This window comes from Hetaerina americana, unplaced genomic scaffold (assembly GCF_022747635.1).
Source record: "Hetaerina americana unplaced genomic scaffold, ioHetAmer1.1.p SCAF_7, whole genome shotgun sequence".
In the NCBI taxonomy this organism is placed as follows: Eukaryota; Metazoa; Arthropoda; class Insecta; order Odonata; family Calopterygidae; genus Hetaerina; species Hetaerina americana.
The window spans coordinates 36,311,711-36,336,157 of NW_027287316.1; the positions used below are offsets into that span (position 1 = coordinate 36,311,711).

The following is a 24,447-nucleotide window of genomic DNA, read 5'->3' on the forward strand; positions in this document are numbered from 1 at the left end:
CCCCTTAGACTGACCCAGTGACTTCCAGAATTTTCCGACGCCGGAATGAAAAGTATTCCCTCCTCAGAAAATAAGTGTATTTGTCATAATCTTTGGAAAGTATGCAAGAAACGCCTTATTGTACCTGACCAAAAGCTATATCCAAGGCGCGGTAGTCCGGGGGTAAGGCATTGGACTGCTGACCGGAGGGTCCCGGGACCCTTACCCTGATGTGTGAATATCACACGCTGTCGGGCTTAGTACTGGGTGAACCCTACCATCACCTACCAAACCGACCATTCGTACGCATTCAAAAATGTTGGTGACCACCTCTAGGGAGAGAAGGCTTCCGTCCGTACTGTGATTAGCAGAGGTGCAGGTATTGGTGTGTCGATGCACAAGACTGCTATGTTGAGGACTTTTAGTGAATAGCACTTTCATCGAAAAACATTTTTTTCCCGTATTTACTGTATTTACTTTTCGGACAGACCATGCATCCTTAGTTTATTATGACGGAGTTTTAATGAAGTCAAATAAACAGTTTTTAAACTTTGGAATAATATAATGTTCCAATAATATTATTACTTTTGAGGTTGTTATCAGTCAGGATAATTTGTTAAAATGATTAGAAAGAAATGAAAGGAAAAAGATAAATAATTATTATGGCAATATTTTAGAAGAAAATTTGAACTGAAAAATAACAAATAGAGAAAAAATGAGCGGCAGATGTTGAATATTAAGTGCATGAAAAAATCCAACTCCTTCTTGAGTCATGGTATATATTTTTCAGACAGATATAATCATTTTGGTAAGATTCGTATTGTTGAAGTTGAAATGTTTTGCAAGGTTGTATTTAATTCTAACCGTTACTGACACTTTATTTCAAGGTTTTCGGAGCGATGATCGGATTTCATGAAACATAGCCGTGAGGAAACATAAAAAATTGTTAAAATTGATTGAGTTATGAAAAAATTAATTCATTTTCATTAATATTAAACAATAGGGGTTTAATTAACATAATTAAGGCTTTCGCTGAGTGACAATGGAAAATCTCTCCTATATACCGTTATGTTTTCGGTCTGAGGGCACGGGCCCAGTACAAATAGATGGTTTAACTTCACTTTCCTGCTCCTCGTTTGAGCGCTAACCCTCCCACCCATCACTTTCTTGTAAAGTGAACCTCTTCCTTCGGCAAATTCTCTCACCCTCTTCCGTAGAGGCGGGATTGTGTCGCCGCAAAGCATTCTGGGAACTCCAGAAATACCCCAACTCGCACCTCCTCCGGCTCAATTGCTATCCTCCTTGAAGGTGAAAATTACCTTGAGCGGATTCGCCAAGAGGGGAAGGGGAAGAGCATGAGGAAGAAGGGGAAGAGCATGAGGAGAGGGTGGAAACGAGATAGCAGACAAAAGAGGAGCGTAAGGAGCTGTGTTATGAAAGGGAAATGGATGACAAAAGAAGTGCGGAGGGCGCACGGTGACGGTGTGCACTTTCACTACCCCGTCGACGTTCCTTATTTATGTCTATCTCTATTCATCTTTCTCGGCGATTAAAGTAAATCCCTTTTAGAAACAAACTCACTCCTTCGATACATGCCCATCGAAGCATCACACCATTCATTTTAATTGCATTAATATACTTTATAAGTTACTCTAAAGACCTAACTTACATTAACATGCCCCTTTAAGACTCACGAAATACAATTTCATCGCATTGAGCTATTATATCCACTACGTGAGCACCTTTTTGCAAAATCAAATGCCCATTTTCCTTTCTTTTATGACTTCTGTCACGAGAGAAGGCAATTAACTTTCCCAATTCAAGTTTACGCTTCCATTGCTCTAATAATTAATTTTAATCTAATTTTTTCATCCCTTGGTTTTGAACGGAGCTGTAATGAGATCGTATATCTAATAAAGATATCTATAGTCGACACATCATTCATTATTATTGAAGGGAAAGAATTTATCATGAAACATTAGCTAAAGGTTTAAGTTAAAACTTATTACAAAATCATTTTTCTCAGACTTCACTATAGGATCACAGAGATGTATATCATATAAAATCAGCAATATTTACATATAAAATTCTACCAGAATGAAAAAAATACGTGAATAATAACTATACACTCCAAGTATTAAAGTAATTAGCTAAGAACCAATTGTACAATTAAGAAATGATAAATAAAACTAAGACAACGTAAATGTTAAGAAAATAATGGATCACCAAATATTTTACAATAATGACTAAGAGAAAATAATTAGAAATTACAGGCTTAGTAAAATACCCTCCAGTTTCAAATAGTAAGTATTTCTTCTAATCAAAACTATCCTCCTTATCTTAGGAGAGAAAAACTCTTTTCGCCTCATTTACCCAAAAACGATTCATCAAGTACTTCTTCTATCGGCAGAAGAAACTTTGCCCAAAACGAGGACTTGGCATGAGAGAAGAATGGGTGATTGTGGAGTGCTTCATACTCTATACTGAAAACGGAAATAATAATTTCTGTAAATTTCATAACTTCCTCAAGCTCAAACTGGAGCAAGAATTCTTTCCCCTCAGGTTAACGTTTCAAATTTGAAATAAAATGGTACGTTTTATCTAATTCTTCAAATAAAATCACTTTAAGATACACGTCACTACAACATAAAAGTAGCCATGATAACATTAACACCATCATTATATTTTATTATATCCTTTCAGATTAAAATATTCTGTATTACTAGATTCCTACATGATAATTACCAAAGATATAACTGCTTTTTCTTGTGAACAACGCAATTAATAGACGTAATACACCACTTTACCACTTGATAAATCCATTAAAAAAACTAAAATTGATCTTCCTCAATTTATCTATGACTACTAGGCTTTATTTACATTCATCGTCATAACTTTGCAAATATTTACAAATATTTCTTTGTTTAAAAAAATGAATCCAAAAACTTAATTTAAACATAACAGTTTCAGGTTTAACTTTGTGGAATTCCTTCAAGGGTAAAAAAGGCAAACCTAAATAAGTTTATTGTGGAAGTGTTAAGTTTCTTTTTTACCCTCATCAAACTTAATTTAGTTCAATGTTCACACCAATTGCATATACGATAATTAATAGGATGTTTTCCTTTAGTATCTAAAAAAAATTAAGTAGTTTTCAGGAACCCACTCTTTTGAGGATAATAATAAAGTTTAGACAAATGTTAGATGACGACTAGTCTTGCCATTAAAAATAGATTTATTTCTAAAACTGTACAACATTAAACTAGGTACAATATATTGTATTCACCTACCATTCCCTAAATGAGTTTTAACATGAATAAATAATAATACACACTACCTTATAGTGATGCGAACTTTAGACCGATGCGGTAGAAGTACTGCAGGAGACGCGGTGATAGTTCATGCGGATGTTGATGGTTGTGGTGCATTGCCCCAACGTAGGAGGGGCATATTTTGCACTTCAACTTTTGAATTATAATATGGGATGTTCATATGAGTGTAGTGTGGGAAGGGAGGGAATTCGTCAGCTGAAAAGGGAGATGAGGATTGGTAAATATGGGACCTTTTTCACGTGCAAATAAATGCATGCGAAAAAGGTCCCATGGAAATGGTCCAATGGAAATATAAGAAATATAACTTGAGATGATCGGTAGAGGGCGGTACAGACGGTATGAGACGAAATAGGAGCTATGAGAAACAGAAGAAGGCGAGAGAAAATAAAGGTTTGATGTCCATTTTGTGCAGATGAACTTTATAAGTTCACAGATAATTGTGGTGGCTTTTTATCCAATAAACGCTGTTTCTTCGACATTACTCTCAAAGAAATAAACTAATTAAACTTAAAGCATGGAAATATATTTTAACCGAAGAAAATGTAAACATACGTCACTTTTTCATACATCATCCCCGCTCTCCTCTATCATTCACCAAAAAAAATTCCAAACATTTTTACGAACTCATCCATGTCCATTAGGAACAATAGATGTGTGAAAAATATTTGGCTGTCGATTTCCCGAAAAATTACAGAAAATATTCGCTAAAACACAGAAAATCGAAGGTTCCCACGCAAGGGATTCCAAATTGCGACGACATGAAGCTTGATTGCGGAACACATCAAGATAGACGCTGAGGATTAATTCTCATAGACCGAGGGCGAAAAGGAAATGAGGGAAAGGAGGACTTGTGTGTTTGCCTTGGGATGAAGGAGAGGATGAAGGGCGCCAACGATGGGATGATGGGAGGAGGAAAACGGAGGGGCAGGTGAAGAGAGAGAGATGAAATACCAGAGTGAAGATAGGAGTCGGAAGAGGGAAAGGAGGGAAGACCAGGGGTGTCAGGAGGGTGCGAATCAAGGGAGAGAGCGGAAGGAGAGATGATGCGAAGGACTCCGGATCGTAATGGGTCAGACAAGCGGGAACCGCAAACTTATTTGCTCCTGGTGACTGAGGCAAGGACGAACTCTGGGAGAAGGAAGACGCAAGGGGGGATCCCATCCTTTCCCTCATAGCAGAGGGCTGGGAATGGGGAACAATAGGGCTGGAGATATGTTGAGAAGTGGATAAAGTAAAGACAGAAATATGCTTATTCTCCGGGTAGCCTTCCCGGAGTGTTATCGTGATTTGCGATTCTTTTTGTAGTTGATGAAATTGTGGTCAAGGGCACGCAAGGCGAGATGGGGGATGAAATTTAGCTTTCCAAGATCGTAGTAAACACACCCCATCCCCTTCAAACTGCTATCTCTCGCTTCATTTCCAGGAATTCCCCCACACCACTCACTTCCAGAGATAGAACTCCTCACTCCCTCCCATCGAGGCCGTACTCTTGAACGTGCTAGGTGGGCCGACTTTTCTCCCTCAATAGAGAGAGGAAGGAAGGAAAAGAGAGAGAGAGGCGGGTGAGGCTCAGACGAGTCTCGGCCTCATAATGGTAGGAGGAAGGAAGGCAGTATCAACAAGAGAGAGAAAAAAAAGAGACAAGGGACGGAGGAAAGGATTCCTCTTTCTTCCCCGACTACGGGGCTTGAAAGGGCCTTCGTGCCGGTCTTTCCTCGTTATGCCCTCCCATGTGATTCTCAGCGTTTTCCGATTGAGGAATTCCGATGAAAGGCGCACTCCCCTCGTTCTCCATTGCTTCTCTACTGATTTCAAAAAATTAAAATTCCGCGGGAAGTTTTTAAAGGTCGAATAGTTGACCGACTAATCAAACGAGGAACGAAAGAGTTCGCTTCTAGTTTCTTTTTCATGCTTCAATTCTATTCCGGTTTGGAACACAGATAGATAAATACAGGTATGTGTGTGTGTGTATATATGTATGTATATATATATATATATATATATATATATATGTATATATATGTATATATATATATATATATATATATATATATATATATATATATATATATATATATATATATATATATATATATATATATATATATATATATATATATAAAATTAAACTGGAAGAGAAGCCAATCAAGGGCATAAAAGTGAACTATACTGTAAAATAATAAATATTTAAATGAATAGAGAGAATAATCCCTATGTACCATATATACCTTATGGAGTTGATAACTAATTATTATTATTAGGTAATCTACTGGTTATGGTAGGTTTTTGGATGGACTAAATTACTAATTAAATAATTTGTGACCCCCAGAAAAATACAAAAATATAAATGTTTCTATTATGGAAGCATGATAAATACTGTGGTTTTTTGCATTATTTTTTGGTGATATATTGGAGCTGTTAAATGAGAGCACTTGAGTTGCAGCTTGTGACTGTTATCTGTCATGTGTGCGTTCACATAATGAAATTAATGGTATTGTGGAAAAATGTGTCTAGATAAGGTAAAAGATTATTGCTAGAAATGTTTGCCTTGATGAATATCATAAAATTAGAGTAACCAAATGATTTATCGCCTATCAGAAACCAACATCCAATTACATTTTTTTATGAGTAAATATACATTATCAACACTTACATATTTCTAAAATAATTTAAAATATGTTTTATACCCATACAAAAGGAAAATGTGAAGAGAAATCATTAATTTATTAATATTTTTTGAGAAATTTCAACTTCTTCCTGTGATCACTGCTGCTGGGTTTGACGTTTTTTTATTTCTTGAAACTAAATTAAGATTTAATTTTTAAAAACGTGCAGTACTTTTCATCTTATTATACATCTACCTTGTGAAATTTGTGTTTTGGCCGAAGTTGAGAGCATTTAATAATTCAGTAGGGACTATGCCTGAGTGTTGAAAAGTTGCTCGGCTAGTTGGTGTCTCATCTCTTAACTTTCAGCGTAGCTTCGCCATAGTCGTAGGGCCGCTTCAACAGTGCACACATCATGTTCACATTAAACGTAAGCCTTTTTCACGGTATAACATAAGGCTTTAAAAATGTTTTAACGTTATTTCAATAAAGGACACCTTGTTGTAAGGTCATGGTAATGGTCATGATTTTCTTTTTTTTCTCCGCAGTATAAGCTAAAGATGGAAATAACTCATAAGTACGAAGTATTTGCATTATACTGAACTTCAATGCGCATTGTATATGTACATATATACACACACACATAAATAAATAAATAAATATATATACATATATTAAAGTATTAAAATATTATATATACCTAAAGTAAAATATTATATATATATATATATATATATATATATATATATATATATATATATATATATATATATATATATATATATAAGTTAAAAAGTGACCGATTTTTCTACCTGATAAATAAAAAATAAATTATTTAATTGTTATTATTTTTAGCTCATATATATATATATATATATATATATATATAATTATTATATTAATTATATATATATATATATATATATATATATATATATATATATATATATATATATATATATATATATGCGTGCTAAAAATGATAAGAATTAAATGATTTATTTTTTATTTATCAGGTAGAATAATTGGTGACTTTCTAACTTTTTCTGCTGTCCTAAACAATAAAACATTGCCACAAGTTCTTTAATTCATTGATATATTTGTATATTAACGAGCGTTCGAGTTTCGTGCGTTGCTTAGTTGATTTTCAATTAAACAATTTAAAAATGTTTTGTAATTGGAAAAAATGTCAAAATAACATGATATTATTTAAAAAACTGCACATACTCTTTTGTATTACTAATCAATTTTGATCCAGTTTTGATAGCCTAACGAAAACACATTAAGTATCACATATTTCATTGTTAACGCCGCCCTAAGTAACCACATCATCGAAGATACAAAAAACAGTAGCGCGCCCATTTGGCTTGCCACTCAGAAATAAAAATAAAAAGCAGGAAAAAAATATCAATAACGAGGCTTTGAAACCAGATTTTCTCTGGGTTGGCTCACATGAAAGATGTCGATAAAAAAAAGAAAGAGTGAATTCCACCATACTGACTCCTCTCTGTCAATCGCAGCTTAAATCGGAGTTTCGTTTCGTTCATTCCGACTGGGTGGGATCGGTCGGTATACATCGCGCCGTCCCCTTGACGCCCGTCCGTCAGCTCGGGGGCGGTGGGAGGGGAGATACGGTGCTCTCGGTTTGCTCCCTTGGCTGCCGCGGTTCGATTGACACCGGTAGTGCACTTCCACGCGAGGTCGCACCCTCGTGACCCCGGCCGGCATTCAGCGGAAGAGAGGAAGAGAGAGGGACAGGGGGAGGGGAGACGGATGGCGTATCGGACCCAAACACCGGACAGAAAGTGACCACGTCGCCAAAGGTTCTATTTGCCTTCCATTTTCGCTTTCAGAAGCAAAACGGTTATGGTGAAGGTATAACAAAGTGCACTTCATAGCAAGAATGCCCACTAAGTATAATTAATCCATTTTGGTGAAAGACTTGGAATCATGGCGAGTTCATATTCACGGACCTTCGGACTACTAGTATATTTAATGGTGCAAAAACCCTGTTCGAGCACTCTAACCATGAAAATGATATTAAATAAAAAGTTTAATTTAAATCCTTAAAAAGAACGAAAGTAAAATATATTTTAGCAATAAATGTCTAATAGCCATGCATTTATAGGCAGAAGTATCACAATAAAATAGAATAAATGTGTGCTTTTTTTCTAATTGTTCCGTGGTTCGGTCACTAATTTCGTTGAACCCTGCTATCTCATTGAACTTATTATCCTTACTTCAAACGCGTGTATACGGAGTAATTTCCTATTTTACATGAAGCCTTAAAATATGTCTACATTGTTCTATCTCTCTGAAAGTAGTTCATTCTCTGATTGATCAAATGAAATGCTATTCATGATTATTGGAAAAAAGAAGACTATTTTTGTTAATTGCTAGTTAATTCATAATTTTCATATGATTAAATTGATTAAATTATTGATTTTGGATGTTTTCGTAAACATGAATATTTAGGTCTTCTCTATCAATACTTAGGAACAATTTGTTTAAATATTTTTCAGGCTAGTATTGCAAATTTTAACATTTTTTCTCCTAAAATTCTCAACTGAAATAAATATTATCATCAATGAAGCTATCACCGAATATATGTATTCATAGCGAGAAAAAATATAAACCCTTTATTATCTCTTCAATGATTACAAGCCCACTGCATGTAGTGTGAATAATGAGATGACAGAATGTGAATATGTGAAAAATTTTCAAATGTTAGCCTGAGATTCATTATATACATGTTTTATATAATTAGCATGGTCGTTACCTAATTTTCGTGTATCCATTAGGGTTAGGTGGGTGTAATATAGAGTTAATATTTTCAGCCAATGCTGGAAGGGTGCAGGGAAACTGATTTGTCATGAGATTAATCTTTACTTAAGAAGCCAAGGGGTCACATAATTTAACGTCCCATTCGACGGGCGGCGTAATCCAATTTAACTGCTCTTCACATAGCAAACCCCAACTAGATATCGGTATACCTATGAACATATATTCCACCGCAGGGATTTTAACCTGGTCCCTTTGGGAGGGGAGTTTGTAATAAGTCACCGAACCAACTTGATTACCTTTTATATGAAGTGTAGCATTGTGCGACTGAACATACTTGCGCTGGAAATGCGTCTGAAAAACGGAAGGAAAATAGAAACAAAAGAAACAAAGTGGGCTGACAAGAATGCAACCTATCGCCAGCACTATTCAACCCATATCTTGAAGAAGTAATAAAAATGACAAGAATTGGGTACACAAGGGGACAAGGTGAATGGCGAAAAAATCAACATGCTCCGGTCCTTAGATGAAATCACTGTCGTTCAAGAAACACCAGAAGACCTGCAGGCAACTATTAAGGCTAGGAATGGATTTTAACATTTTTGGGGTATGATATAAGCATCAAAAAAACGTTCATTTGCGTGGAACAGAGAAACCGAGCGTAGATATCACAATGAAAGGAGTGAAACTGGAACAAGTGGAATCCTTCATTTATCTCGTTAGGAGCATTACTTGCGATGGAGGAAGGTCGACCTACATCCAGAGAACAATAGCACAAGCTAAGAAGACGTTTATGAAGGAGGAATGACATACTCTGTTCGGAGAACTTATGATTGAAAGCAAGAAGGTAGTTTATCAAAGCGTTAATATGAAGCATGGTACTCCACGAGTCACAAGTCATGTAAGAGCAAAACCGAAAAGTAAACGGAGGAAATGGTGAGGGAATAAATAATTAATGGAGAGGAATACTGCAATAAATCATCTTAAGATGAAACTAATGATGATGAACTCTGATGGTGCAAATGACCTAAACTGTCAACTGCCTCCCCCGGTAACACTCTCTCTCCCATACACACACACACATATATATATTATTATTATTATAATGGTTATATATATATATATATATATATATATATATATATATATATATATATATATATATATATATATATATTACTCCGTACAAGAAGAAAGTTGAAGAATAAAATATGGTATATAAAGGTATTCTGGCACCCCATATATTAACTATTCCTCCACCTATTTCCCAGGAAACTTGGTTGTTTACAAGAATACTCACTCGATTTTGCACGGGAAATGCGGAAGAGGAGCGTCATGGGAGAGGGAGAAGAGGAGGGTGCCATAAGAAACAGCAGCAAATGGCCCAAACGGTTTTAAACGGGCCGTAAATCTCCCCACGAGGAAACCGTTTACGCTCTTTTTTGACGGCCAGCAAGAGGGAGCACTCCGAGCCCGATGCCAGCCTGGGGATTTTTCGCGAGGAGCACGGTAGCTCGCGAGCGGAGCTCGCGGCCCAACAGAGGGGTGCGGAACGGAAGAACGACCCCTCTCACTCACAAGAGCTATGCGCGGAACTTTTTACGACCGACATTGTTGCTGATGCTCAAACGGAGCGGCGTGTTCCCTTTTTGTTTAATATCCTCACCCGCGCGCTGGGGAGCTACGTTTCGTCACGCCGGATGAAACTAAAGGACAAGGCTTGTACCTGCTCTCCCGGGTTCAGATCTCCGTGTTGAGCAGGCCTCCGTGCTACGGTGAAGCAAGTTAATGAAGTTGAAAAAGAAGCACGACGTACTTTCCTACAGATTTTCGCGGAGCACACCCTGGATCTAACCCTGGAGCTAACGTAATTAGTGGTAACAAACGTCCTGTGCGCTGTGGGTACTGTAAGCACCACGCGCGTGACGTTTACATCCTAATTTATCAATTAGCAAATTGCATGCAATGCATTTTGCTTGGGGATGGCGTAGGTGGAACAGGTGGAATCGTACGACTCTTAAAATATTTCACTTTAAATATTTTACTTCTCATCAAAACAACCACCCAAAAAGTCCTTCAAAATAAACAGCAATTTTATTAATAAAGGTATTTTTTTCTTTCAATTTTTGTCGAGTAACGTATGGATTAAGAATGAGGAAAATAATAAAAATATCTTTGGACAATGTTTCTTTATGTATACATGGAACTTGCGGAAGCATATCGGAAACATTCAAGCAATGATGTTGAATTATATGACACGGATGGAATATGACAGGGGAAACACTATCGCCCGTCACGAATTGTTTTCCATCGTATGCAGATTTATATGGTGCAAAAAAAATCGTTTGCCTGCCTTGGTGGTTTAACTGACTACAAAGTTTGACTGACAAGTGTGTCTAGGTGAATGATATTTTTTATGCCATGTATTTCTCAAATTTTTTAATACACCAGCGGATGACTTCACTGTCATTTTACAGAAAATAATTAAATTATTTTTTTCTATTTAAACAACATGATTGGCATAGATAGGAAAATTTTGAGACATGGGTGTGGAGATGGATGGGGAAAGTGAAATGGACGGAAAGGAAAACAAACGAAAAAGCCTGTGGCATGTTGGAAACGGTGGGGTATACTATATGTAAACGAGGCAGGAAATATGAATGAAGATCATCGGAATCGAACCTTAGCGCCCCGGTTCATTAGCTCACCTGTCAATATTCCAACGTTCTACCCCTGGACTACCACGTTCCCAGACTGCCAATAATAATAGTGATATTGTTAATTGTATCGAGTTTCCATTGAATAGCTGTACGGTTGTTGTTGTTTCAAAGACGTCTTTCAAATAAATGTGAGGATTTAAACATTTCTGAGCAATATGTGCTTTTTCCCAAGTAAATATTTCTTTAAATTTCGATTAGAAATAAGTGAAGAGATATTTCTTCATAATGATCTACCCAACATTAGTATCGATTGTTGTCAATCAGTAGGTTTTGACACATGATTACTCCGATCCGGGGATATAAATTCGCAATGCCTTTGTCTTCTAGAGAACTAAGGAATTTTTAGCAATCGTTCCCATAAATACAATTTAAAACACAAAATTATGTTTTAAATTTAATTTCAAGTTCGTCTAATTTCTATTACTCATTATGCCTCCTTTTTTCCTCCCTTTCACCGCATATCAAATTTATCCCCTCTGTTAGACCTCAATATTTTATTTCCTTTGAATATCTCCTAGGAAACCTCTCTCCCCCTAACATATCTAAGGATTAATGGTTTGCCTTTGTTTCCGTCTAATTTACATTTTTACGCTTACAACTCTTTAACTTACAATGTATGCTTATCTTCTTTCTTCAACGACCAAGTTTCAAAACCATATAATGATACGTTTATTATGAAAGTTTTCACTAATCTTTTATTAATGTCTTTGAGAAGCAGGCCGTTATCAGCAGCCTCACTCCAGTTATTGCCTCATTAGTTAACGTATTTCTTCTTGAAACGTCCTTATCACTTTTCCTATTTCCGTCCAAGAAGCCTTCCACAAAATCTAAGTGCCATACCTAATCAAATTTATACCCTCATATTTTAATATTTATCTTAACGTTTCTGTTTATTCAATAAACTTGATACATTGTTATTTCTTTGCTTTTGATTGTATATACCCGTTTTTTATTTAGATTGAACATTCGATTGGAATTTGATACCCAGAAAAAACAATTAAAATATAATATGACTCTACGGCAACACACACACACACACATATATGTATATATATATATATGTATATATATATATATATATATATATATATATATATATATATATATATATATATATATATATATATGTGTGTGTGTGTGTGTGTGTGTGTGTGTTGTCATAGAGTCAGAGTCAATTATCCGGGCATCATATATATATATATATATATATATATATATATATATATATATATATATATGTATATATATATGATGCCCGGATAATTTGCTTTATATACTGTATATATATATATATACTAGGTTTAAAGAAGTATCAGCTAACCGTTCGCGTAAAAAAGAAATTTGTTTTGCAAGTACGCGTAGATAGTTGAAGCTACATCATCACCAAGCCTCAAAGGAAGCGTCATGGTTTGTTATCTAATGTAATAAAAATTTGCCACGGAAGTTTAAACTACCAAGCATTAGGGGCAGAGTTGAAAACCTAGCTCTCACTAGATTTTGAAATCACTCCGTGAGTCGCAGAACCAATGAATTCAAATCAAATGTCAAAACAAATACAAAAGTAGAGTACTGTTTGCAAGAAACATCAAGGACAGCTGATGAGAGTTGAAAATATTGAAATGAAAGGGATGGGTAGAGAGGGAAGGAGTTGGAACAATAATATGAGAACTTTCCCCATTGATCTAGTGGGTGAAAGTAACGAACAAATACTTTTATACTCCAGTGGAACATAAAAATTTGATTCAGATGACACAATATGTTCCCGAAATCCTATGTTTACCTAAATCACTAACGCTTGATTTTCATAATAACTGCAGATGAAGAATATTACTCACAAACGTTACATGCTTAATTAATTTACAACGTTATTCAGAATTGTCTACTCACATTAAGTTTGACCTTTCCCCCTTTGCCGTCTGCGGGGGGCTTGGGTTTCCCCGCTGTCTGCAATGGCTCTCCCTGCATGGATTCCACGTTCTTGGTCCGGATGAGCTTGCCGAAGAGCGTAAGGCCATCACGGCGGAGGGCCTCGCGGTCCACGGACCCGCGCGGAAACATCCCCAGCTTCATCCTGTGCGGAAGAGAGGGAAAAAAATTTATACATCAATGATTCATAGCATGAAACAAATAAAAAATAAAAGGATCGCTTCCTTATCTTTCCCTGACAAATAAAACGAAACTGGACGGGTTTTCAACGCTTAAGTCAGATACGATCGAATATTTTCCCACGAGTTTAGTTCATTCAGTTGATGAACATATTCATAACGCTAATTTAATGTAACGGCCACATCAAGCTTACTGCAGCTGGTGAGAATAAGATAATGACCCACGTAAATTAAAACCAATTAGGGAATTTAAAAGCCAGCCAGCGCTAGTATAGGGAAATATCGTGAAAAAATTGTACTAAAGGCAAAAGAGAAAACTAAATAAAATTAAGTAAGAAACGATGAATTTAGTAACATTTTTATTAATGGCGGTTAAAATCTCGAATTATATCATTTCCAGCACTCGAACAAGTATCAATATACAATTCCAATAATATAATTCCATAACGTGACATTTTTAGGTTTTCAGAATCAACTCTTTATCACCAAAGTAAAAATTTGATAAATTATTGTCAAAATTACCTGAGAGAATTAAAGTTAAAATGAAGTATTATGGCTGACTGCTGTTATGGTCAAAAGGAAACCAATTATGAAACCTTTGACATGTGATTGTATTAGTATCATAGAATTCATTTAATCTAACTAACAATAGAAAAGTACCCATGAATAAATGTTATCACGTAATGTTTATATACATACACTTTATGTTAATAATACACACACATATTTCTATATATATATATATATATATATATATATATATATATATATATATATACTCGCATATACATAGAAATAGATATAAGGAAAAGGGATAGGAACACATATAAAGGACGAACACAGTAGAGGTGGGGAAGGCGGAATCAGGCAAATCACGAGTGTAAAAATATTTCCTAGACCGGGACTCCCGGGAACTCCGGATCTTTCCACTTGCCGGGATATACATACATATATACATACACAAGACACACTCGGAAGTTTATTCCTGAACTAGAAAGAATCTTCAATGTTTAATCGGGAGGTGTACTCACAGATTCATTTGAAGGTTGACCCACAGATATCACATTGGAATTGACTCAGTAGAAATATTTTATCGATCTGAGTAATATCTCAGCTTTGAACGGCCGACTGAATGAAACCCAACCTTTATAGTTAATTTGTGGACCGTATTGTAGCTACATCATCATTCAACTTGGTCGAGTATAATGCAATTGCATTTTTTTTCCTTTCGAATTAAATTCTAACTTGTTTTCACGTGGCTGCGACTTGAGTGAGCAAACGGAACCTAATTCCTTCCCCTCTGCCTTTCTCGCTTTTAAAAATAAAACGAAGCGAAAAAAAGGACCAAAATGCGGCCGGGTCGAGGGGAGTGGAACTTTCCGAAGCCAAGCGGGCGACAGCTTTTTGCCCCTAAAGGAAGTTGGAAGCTGTGATGGGAAGGGGGAGTTGGCGGGGGATGAGGAGGAGTGAAGGGGTCGTTCCGTGACCTCGTTTCTGGTAGAATCCGAGCAATTCAGTGCGGCCAAACGCATGTCGCTCTCTTCCCTCCAGTGAGAGACAAGCGAAGAGAGCCAAGAGGAGGTTTTAGATGGACGGGTTGGGGGTTCAGAGGAGAGAGCGGGAGGTCGGGAACGTGCAGACCGTCACGACGTCTGCCGTGAACCGACTTTAGGCTACCACCACCGTACAAATTCCGCGATAGTTTCGTCAGGAGAGACGGATAAATCTTCGAGGGTACTATTTTGCCGTGAGGTGGAGAGATTGGAAATCAAGGCTGGGCGAGTGTGTTATTACATGTGATATATCCTGTGGGAGACAATAGCACGGACCAATGTGACTAAATCTTGCCTCGATCTCTGACCTTTTCTCCCCTGGTTGCGCTGTCCTTAAGAAAGAAATTTTCTTTAAACCAAGGTCTTATTTAATGACCGGGTAAGTTTTTAAAGAAAACATCCATAAGCATAGAATATATTTCATTCTGCGAAAATAATATTCACCAAATTAATTTTTATTAGACATCAGTATGGGTCAATAAAAAGTCTGAATTTTCATGAATTAGAAAAATGATATTATTACGGTGTTGTGGTATCACATTCAAGTTCGGTGAAATCTAGAGGTTATTTTATTTTTTCTCAAGATGCGATTTCAAAAGGTTAAGCCCGATACCGGTGAGTCTGAATTCTATTTTGCACAACTTTACCAAGGTACACAAAGGGACAACTTTAATCTCCTCTTTTGCCTTTATGCATTGCATAACAATCTATTTCTTCTGTATGTAAAGTGACTAGTAAAAATTGCCATGTATTACTTCGTTTTTATTTTAAATTCTGAACCTTTTTTTGACAGTTACTAACTTAAAACCGCGTAGTATTTTACAATTTATTTAATGTACTTCAAAAGTGGATGTTTTGTTTTAATTTGGAATTGGCAAACACTTTAACCTTGTTCATAAATTCATTAAATGAATTTCAATTCGCTACCTTTATGTCTTAAAAACTTTAATTTACTTGTATTTTGATGCATAAAAATGTGAATCTTTCACCTTTGGGTCTAAAGGTCATTTCTGTTCACGCCTGAATTCTTTTAGCATATTTTAATTTTGCTTATTTTCCCCGTAATTTAAGCTGGCCAGTGAATATTATCTCTGCATGATGTCCTGGTAGTTGCACGGGCTGCATTGTATCGCCCAACTGATGCACGCAAGCTGATAAAATGATTTAATATATATTATTATATCCATATTACCTTTAAACCACGACTTATTTATCATTTTTTTAACATATCAGTAGATAAATTGACAAAAACTAACTTCTAAGTCTTACTTTGAGATGAATTCAAATTTTATTCTTCATTTTAAAAATAAAATAGTGTCATTACATTTCGTAGAAGAATAAAAGACCCGAATTTTTGTGGAGAAGGTGACGTTTTTGTGAAATGATTAATTTCAAACGTCCACAGTTTAATTTAATAATCATTTTTCTAATATTTAAAGAATCAATCATCTTTCGGCAACACGTTGCGGAAACCGGATCGAATTAAATTTCAATTCTACTTAATAAACCATTAACTTTTTTATTATTTTTACGTTTAAGTATAAAATGAGCAAGGAAAAATAATCTAAATTTTAGGCCATGATCACAAAATACTCTTGTATAATTCTCTAAACTTACTGTTTAATATTGTGTAAAACATTTATAAACAACATATATTTTAAAACAATATATGATTTGTGTGTCTTCATCTTAAGCAAACTACTAGATATTGTGTAAAGAATTAATGTTAGTACCTTTAATACTAAAAAAATTTATGAAGAAATAGTCACAATGGTACTACCTATGAAACAAGCAACATGTTTTGAACATGTAGTTTATACTTTAATATCATATATTTCATAAATTATTCTTTTACTGTAAACACTGCCTATGTAAGTAAAACAGAGAGTACTTAGAAACCTATGTAAAGGTTTCCTAGTATTTGATGCAAACATTACATTCCTGGCATTGCCATTAAAACAATTTGGCATCAGTACTGATGTCAGACAAATTTTTGCATGTGGAATGATTCTGTGAGTGTTTTTACAAATGAACTTGGAATATTGTATTTGTGAATAATTTATAAAGTTATTTATTTCATTACAACACAGAAAAATATGGCGGCATATTTAAATAATTTAATCCAGCACATTGGCCACAGCTGATGTGTCAGTAGCCCATTTAGGGTTTAATTTAATTACATTCATGGTCACATAGATGGTTATCGTTAAGGAGGGATTAATTAATTGACAATTTTCTGCCGCAACCTCTTAGCTTATAAAACTATCACCACTTTAACTCCCAACCAAGTTCTATTTTCTTTTCTCTTTTTTTGTGACCAGAAGAACACCAATCTTTTGCTATTCACTCAATAAAGGAAAACATTTAATCACAGTATATTTCGCATTCCGTAAGGGGTGAGAAAATACAATGTATCATGTTACTCAAGGTTGCTAGACGAGTCAAGTTCGAAGGCAAAGGAAGAGAAGTTTTACGTCTCCCGAAGTACTTGACATAGTGTGTTGATTGTGTGAATAGAAAATCCAACAAAATATACTTTTGAAGGTTGTTTTAGAGGATCCGCAAACAGAATCTGTGCACCGAGAAATTCACCCAGATAAATATTAGTATTTTAATTTTAGAGAAAACTATTAACTAATTGCTGACAATGTAACTATGTGAAACGACACTGAGGTCTTTTAAGGCAATTAGAGATAGATAATAACAACTGCAGTTGAAATAAATGCAGTTGAGTGTGATTATAATTATTATTAGCAATAGTTTACCAACTTAAGGTAGGCTTTTGAAGAATTTTGTGGGTATACACCACATATCCTATTTTATCTGTCCTATTCCACGTTCTCCTACTGGAATACTTATTTTACAATATGATAAAAAATGAGGAATAGAATTTTTGGTTGATACAGAATTCAGCAAAACCCCCTGGGAAAGTAATATAACGAAGAAAAAATATGTAGAATATAATTATACAATGAAGGATAAAGTAAATAATACTGTTTACCCAGCATACACTAGAATTAATCAATATGATGGCTTATTTTAGTAATTCAAGGTTATGTTTCCCACACATAACCAGGTATAAGGATTTTCAACATCCCCAAAATATTGGCTAATACATAAGGCTAATACACGTGGCTGATTCGAAGAATCATGTACAACTTCCAATTTAATATTTCTTTTTCTTGACAATTGTAACATGACTAACTCAAATTCGCCAATATGCATGTATTCTAAATTATATCACTTACTCTGCCGTGTCTACTACTCACACAACTGTGTGACAGGATTCTCTACAAATATTGGAGCGATAAAGGGACCCTGCTTCGCGTAAATATTAATTAAAATATGTGTTTTAGGCTAATATTTTCGGTAATATGAATTTCCTTCAGTTATTATTTGACAAGTTGAAATTATGAGTTGATAAACTGATACTGTATTTGTTCAATAGGTGAAAAATATAATCCTTTCTGTTAAACGCTAATAAGTTTGCTAAAATTAGTTCTTTTGTTTACGGATTTTTTGGATATGAAGCTACTAGCACGAATCATAAGAATGGGGAGTTTATGAGAGCGACGTTGAGTAAGGTTGTTAAAAAAAGATAAGTTAAAACCTTGATGTGGAGCGTGGTTTTATACGGCTCGAAAACTTGATCATTGAAGGTGAAAGGCGTATATCGTGGACACTTTGGAAATTTGGGTGCAGAGAAGGATAGAAAAGGGAGAAGTGGACAGAAAGGAAAACAAATGCAAAAGTGTTTGGTATGGTTGGGGAGGAGAGAGGGTGGTTTAGAGTAATCCAAAGGAAGCATAGAAGCGTATATTCAGAGTTTTTAGTTTGGAGATGAAATGCTGGAACATTAGACAAACCAGGAACATGTAGGAATATGATAGGCATGATGGGCATGAAAATATATGTAATTGGAATAGAATGCCGGATGTTAAGTTTTGTTTTGTTTGGAGATGCTTTGCAATTGATCGTTTTTATGTCTCTGTGTGCATGCAAAACCTACCGAAAATGGTAGCGTACCAACAATTAAAGTAATAACAACGGATATGAAATAAATTGATTTCAAAATATATCCTGAAGCAAAGGCAAATATCTATACATACAGGTCATTACTCTTCAAGTATAATAACCATAGCATTTGGGAGTACCGAAATTCACTGAGGCAAATTTTCATGTACTAAATATTTTAAAATAACTTTTCAAAACCTTTTCTAGATTTTTTAAGTGTTAATAGTGATCTTGCCTTCCCGTCAACGGAATATGTTATTAATTTTATTTTTATTACATAATTAATAGCACATAATAATGGATTGGTTTCCAAAATTATTATAATATCTTAAGGAGAGGTAATTTTTGTTAATTTGGAGTACTAGAAAGCTTCTACATGTTTAAGTTTGTCAGGAGAAACAGACATGGTGCATGAATTACTAAGTGATATGCACGCGGAAGGCTAGGCAATTAGTTGAGCTTGAGTCGTCTTCATGATTCCTTTCATGGAGTTCTAAAAATCTCTATTGCCACTAGAGGAATTAGAAATAAAAGTGGAAACAAATATATAATCTAAAATTATTACTGAAATATGACTTTCATCGGTGGTCTGTGCAATAAATGCGTGCACTCGTGCAATCTGGCGGCCATGACGCACACTATAGCCCCGCCCACTAATGGCGCTAGTTGCCAGAGACCCAATGAGCCGTATGTGCGTGGCGGATCGTCGAGCTATGCGCATGGTGCCAGTTATGTTAGTTTCTGTTGCCCTTATTTTCACCGTTTGTCGAAAATGGAAATTGACGACATCACGGGGCAACGAATAAACATAAATGTTTTTGGTGACGGGTGGTAAAAGTTATCAAGAAATTACTGAAATGTTGACAGGTGTTTACAGAAATAATACTCCCTAGAAAACATCCGTTTTAAAGTGGATTAAGCATTTTAAAGATTACTGACAAGGCGCCGTGTGTGATGCTAGGACGGGACGAGCTTCAACCACCTCTGTTGACGACAACATTGATCGAGTGCGGTCCCTTGTCCTTACCGAGAGCCGAAAAACTGTCGGAATGAATAGACAGCTGATGAACTGAATTTAGGAAAATCAACAGTTCATACTATTTCAACCAAACATTTGGGTTTAAAAAAATTTGTGCAATAATCGTGACCAATCAGAATTGATTCTTCGCCAGTTTCTGGCAAATAATTCAATCATCATCCTTAACCATCCTTCTTATTCGCCAGATCTCGCCCCCAGCGATTTTTTCTATTCCCAAATTGCAAAAATGTGATAAGGGGACATCACTGGGAAGATGTGGGCCCAATAAAGCACGAAACGACGAGAATACTAAAAAACGTAACTGCCGATGGTTTCCAAGGGTCCTTAAAACTGTGTAAAAGAAGATGGAATAAGCACATGGCAACGAATGGAGGGTATTTTGAAGGGGCAAAAATCAATGTAGACTATATTTTGTAAAATAAAGTTCTTATGGCCTCAATTCGCGTATTTATTGGACAGACCTCGTATAAACCAAAATACAGGAACCTGTAAGACATCATTGCACAGATATGAAATCAAATAATTAAGAGTAATGATGGTTTTTCTTTCAACGGCAACCACATATTTTTGAGAGAATCTTCACTCTTTTCAAAATACATTATGAGAAAATACCTCATCACATTAATAGAATATTTAGAATTTAAATGATTAGTCTAAATACTTGTTTTATGACATTTTTCCCTCATAGTAAGTGCTTAAACCACATTGATGAGCTTGATGCTCTGAGTGTAACTTTCTCTTCCGACTCTAGATCATCTGACTCTCTCGATTCTCAGCTAAATGTTTCCTTCTCTCTCAAATGAACTACTTCCACCTCTGAGTCCAAAATACAAAACTGTTTAATAGCCAAAAAAATCTCTATTGACAAAATTGCCTGTTTAATCACGTTGAACGCAAAATTAGTGACCCTCTTCTCCATTTTAGGTCACCGTTTCGGCAAAACCGCATTCACTTTAGACAACATCAAAAAAATTCACACTCTGCTCTTCAAGGATGTAGGTGTCGAGGACGTTTCGTCCGGGAAAAATTTTCCTCTACTTTGCTCTGACCTTTGCATCAGATACCAGGAGCGCGTGAACTAAAATTAATATTGAAAAATATGTACCCAATCAAGAAAATATTATTCTTGCCTCGAATTCTATTACCCCAAGTGCCCTTTCATATCTTATTATGTACAACCGGTTTCAAAAACATCATTTCATCCACAAATTGTTCAAAACTATTGATAAAATCGTTGATCAATAGATTTTCAATGTCCATTTAAAAATATAATGGTGTAAATTAATTTTATAACGTTTTTATTAATGGTAGCATCCCAAATATGCAGACCCCGTTTTTAATACCCACATTTCTAAAGCCCAACACTGTTTCTGATAGATTTTCGTGCTGAGAATTAAAACAATTTTATTTAGAGCATTTAAAAGTTATAATCATATCAAAACACTTTGTTTTCAAGAAGAAAATCGTGAAATAATTTAAATAGAAATGAAATCAAATTTAATTGGTTAAAGAGAAGGAATTAAAAATATTACTATCATCCTGTCTTTTTGTAAAAATAACTCATGATCTTTTTGGTAGAGATGTTATGGCAGATATGCAAGGAAAATAACATTTAGCAAAAACCTATTAACCGTCCACATAATCCTCATGGTATATGAAATTGGTGCCCAAACTCAGTGATAATGAGGCAAGTTCCTTTTCATGTGTCATCACTCGTTTGGTTTGCCAAGGGGTACTTTTAACCAGAGAATCACATTGAATTGATTTTATCTGAGATCTGCCAAAGGATCTCAGTCGAGTCGAGATTGGAACCGAAGACCTTCCTTAGGGAGTCAAACACTTATTAATCGCTCCTTCTCAACTTCATTTTAAATGAAATGAGTGATAAAAGTTTAGGAATTTTCTGTATTTGGTTTAACTACCTGATTCTCACCTCAATGCGTGTTTTTTTTATCTGATGAAAAATTACAGATCATAAAATTAACAGTTTTCTCCAGTGAAGTCATGACATGGTGTAAGTTCTTAATGAAATACAAAAAAACTTTTTTTCCACTGAGCTTGAAGAACTGTTACGAGCGTTTCCGCTCGTATATGCATCAGTTGAGGTTGTAGAGAGAGAAAAGTGAGTTTTTTTTTAATTCTGCATGATAAAATCACACGCAACTCTGTGAAGCTCGTGCAGCAAATGATATGACAGTTTTAGAATTGACAATTTTAGCAAGTTATTGAGCCAATGCTTCCCTAGTAATGCGAATGGCTTTCAGGAAGCTCGGTTTACCTTCATTGTGCCCCCCTGAGATTTCACCACTTGGGTGTGGACGGCTTCGCACTCTCTAGCGCCTCGGGCACAATAGCTGACTGCGTACGCTAACCGAGCGAGGGCCCATGGGGGAGATCCCGCCTCCTACGACCTTCCGGACAAAAGCTCTCCACATATGAAAGCCTTCCCTAGTTCTCACGTACGAAATGCAAACAGCCGCCCACCCCCGAGTACTCCAGCCAGCGTGAACATCGCGTTGTTTGCTGCACACACCCCTTCTGTTCACACCTGATACATTTTAAAAAGAATCGAGAGACCCTAATAAAGTCTAAAATTTTCCGGATTAATATCTTTTTTTCTTGAGATTTTCTTTAAGGTTTAATGAGAGCGGTCGGCTTTGTCATTCTCTATTTCTATGACTTAACCCCAAGGTTATTTTCGACCATTCAGGATCAATTACTCACTTCGTAGTGATCCCTTAGGCGTGGACAGTTCGAGTAATTAAGGGTGTGGCGGGGATCATTTTTTTCTTTTCTTCTTGCACCTAGGAATTTCTATTAAGTTTTGACATTTCGATCAGAGGTCGGACTGTTCATTTGGAAGAAAAGTTAAACATCTATTTATCTTAGTACATATTATACTATTTGTGTAGTATTTTGAGAATTGGACTAAAATTATTCTGCAATGGCTAAAACAGTAACTTAAAAGTGTGGAAATGATAAAAAGTCACCCAAATATTGCAAAATCTCGAGCCCTAGATGGAGAAAAGCCAAACTAGACGGGCATAAAACCCGCGATATCTGGGTTACCAGGAGGAGACAGTACTCCGCTGCCACAAGGGTCGAGGTACCGTCCTAGATCGTCATGAACATTTATTCGCTATTTGTGTTTATTTTCATACATTTAAGCGTATATTTACCGTCATTCATAAAATTTAATTGGGTAAGGAGTATCGTTGAATTCAATATATTAATTAACAAAATTGAATAATACTTGAAGATTATTAGAAAACACATAAATAAACAAATAATAGACACATAAATGAGTCCCTCCATGATTATTTCCCTTGATCTTCGCAGAACCACACAATGTGACGGGAAAAGCTCGACTTATTGCGTAGATTCGCGTCTCCACCGCTGGGAGAGCCACCGGTGACCCAGACTGTTCTCTCCGGCTACACCTTCCTAGACTCACACCCCTTGGATCTCACGCCTCTCCTCTCCAACGTCACAAAGCTCTTTCCACTCCCCCCGCCCTCTCGACTTAAAGTGGTATCGATTGCCTTTGTCCGCCCATTCGTCTGTTACCAATGCAAATTCTCTTCTCTCGCACACTCTGCCCTGCCACCCAGTTATCCAACTACGCCCCCGTTCTCCTTCTTCCCCCAGACATCTCCCTCTCTCCGCAGAGCCTTAATTCTCCCTCGCCCACTTGCGAAACCCACCATGTTTTTTCCCGCTTCCTTATCATCAGCACACATCCTGTTGGACCGTTTTATAAGTGGGATCGATCTTCTCACTCTAAAATTTGTCCCACTCCTTTCTAATTGGGTGCATGCCAATTGTTGGTTTAATATTTTAATTGTTAAGCCATCACTGCAATTGATTAGTCCTTCCACGTGAAACACAGTCATCTTTAAACGGCTAAAAAGGGTATTCCGACCGTTTTTTCTTAATGAATGTATTATTTACTTTTGCTAAGTGTGCATCAGTCAATAAACGTTTAAGATATTAAGTATTCTTCATCCTAGTACTTCCTTACTATCTTCAGCATCGCTTACGATTCCTCACGAATAAAGCGATTATGTATCCATCATTCATCATGTAGACTACCAGTAAAGATAAGATTTGGAGTATTGATAAAACTAATTTAGAGTCTTTAGTCTTTGGACTTTTAAAAGTTTCTCTTTTTCCTAAAGTCAGTTCAATTATTCTCTGTCTATCCTCTCTATCCATACACTTTAATTGGTGTAAATAATCCCTTTAGAGCCCTCTTTCATTTTCTCTCTTGCTTAAAATGTTCCTTCATCAACAGCGTTCCTAAGAATTATTACAGATTGTT

The 24,447-nt window shown here is 35.8% G+C and overlaps 1 protein-coding gene across 1 annotated transcript in view; it reads right to left on the reverse strand.

Moving 5' to 3' along the window:
• LOC139696632 (solute carrier family 7 member 14-like) overlaps nt 1-24,447 on the reverse strand; it is a 754,106-nt gene that overhangs the window by 199,799 nt on the left and 529,860 nt on the right. Inside the window, exon 2 of the mRNA XM_071595441.1 lies at nt 13,303-13,486. Coding sequence (XP_071451542.1) covers nt 13,303-13,486 — 184 coding nt within the window. The remainder of the gene's footprint in view (nt 1-13,302; nt 13,487-24,447) is intronic.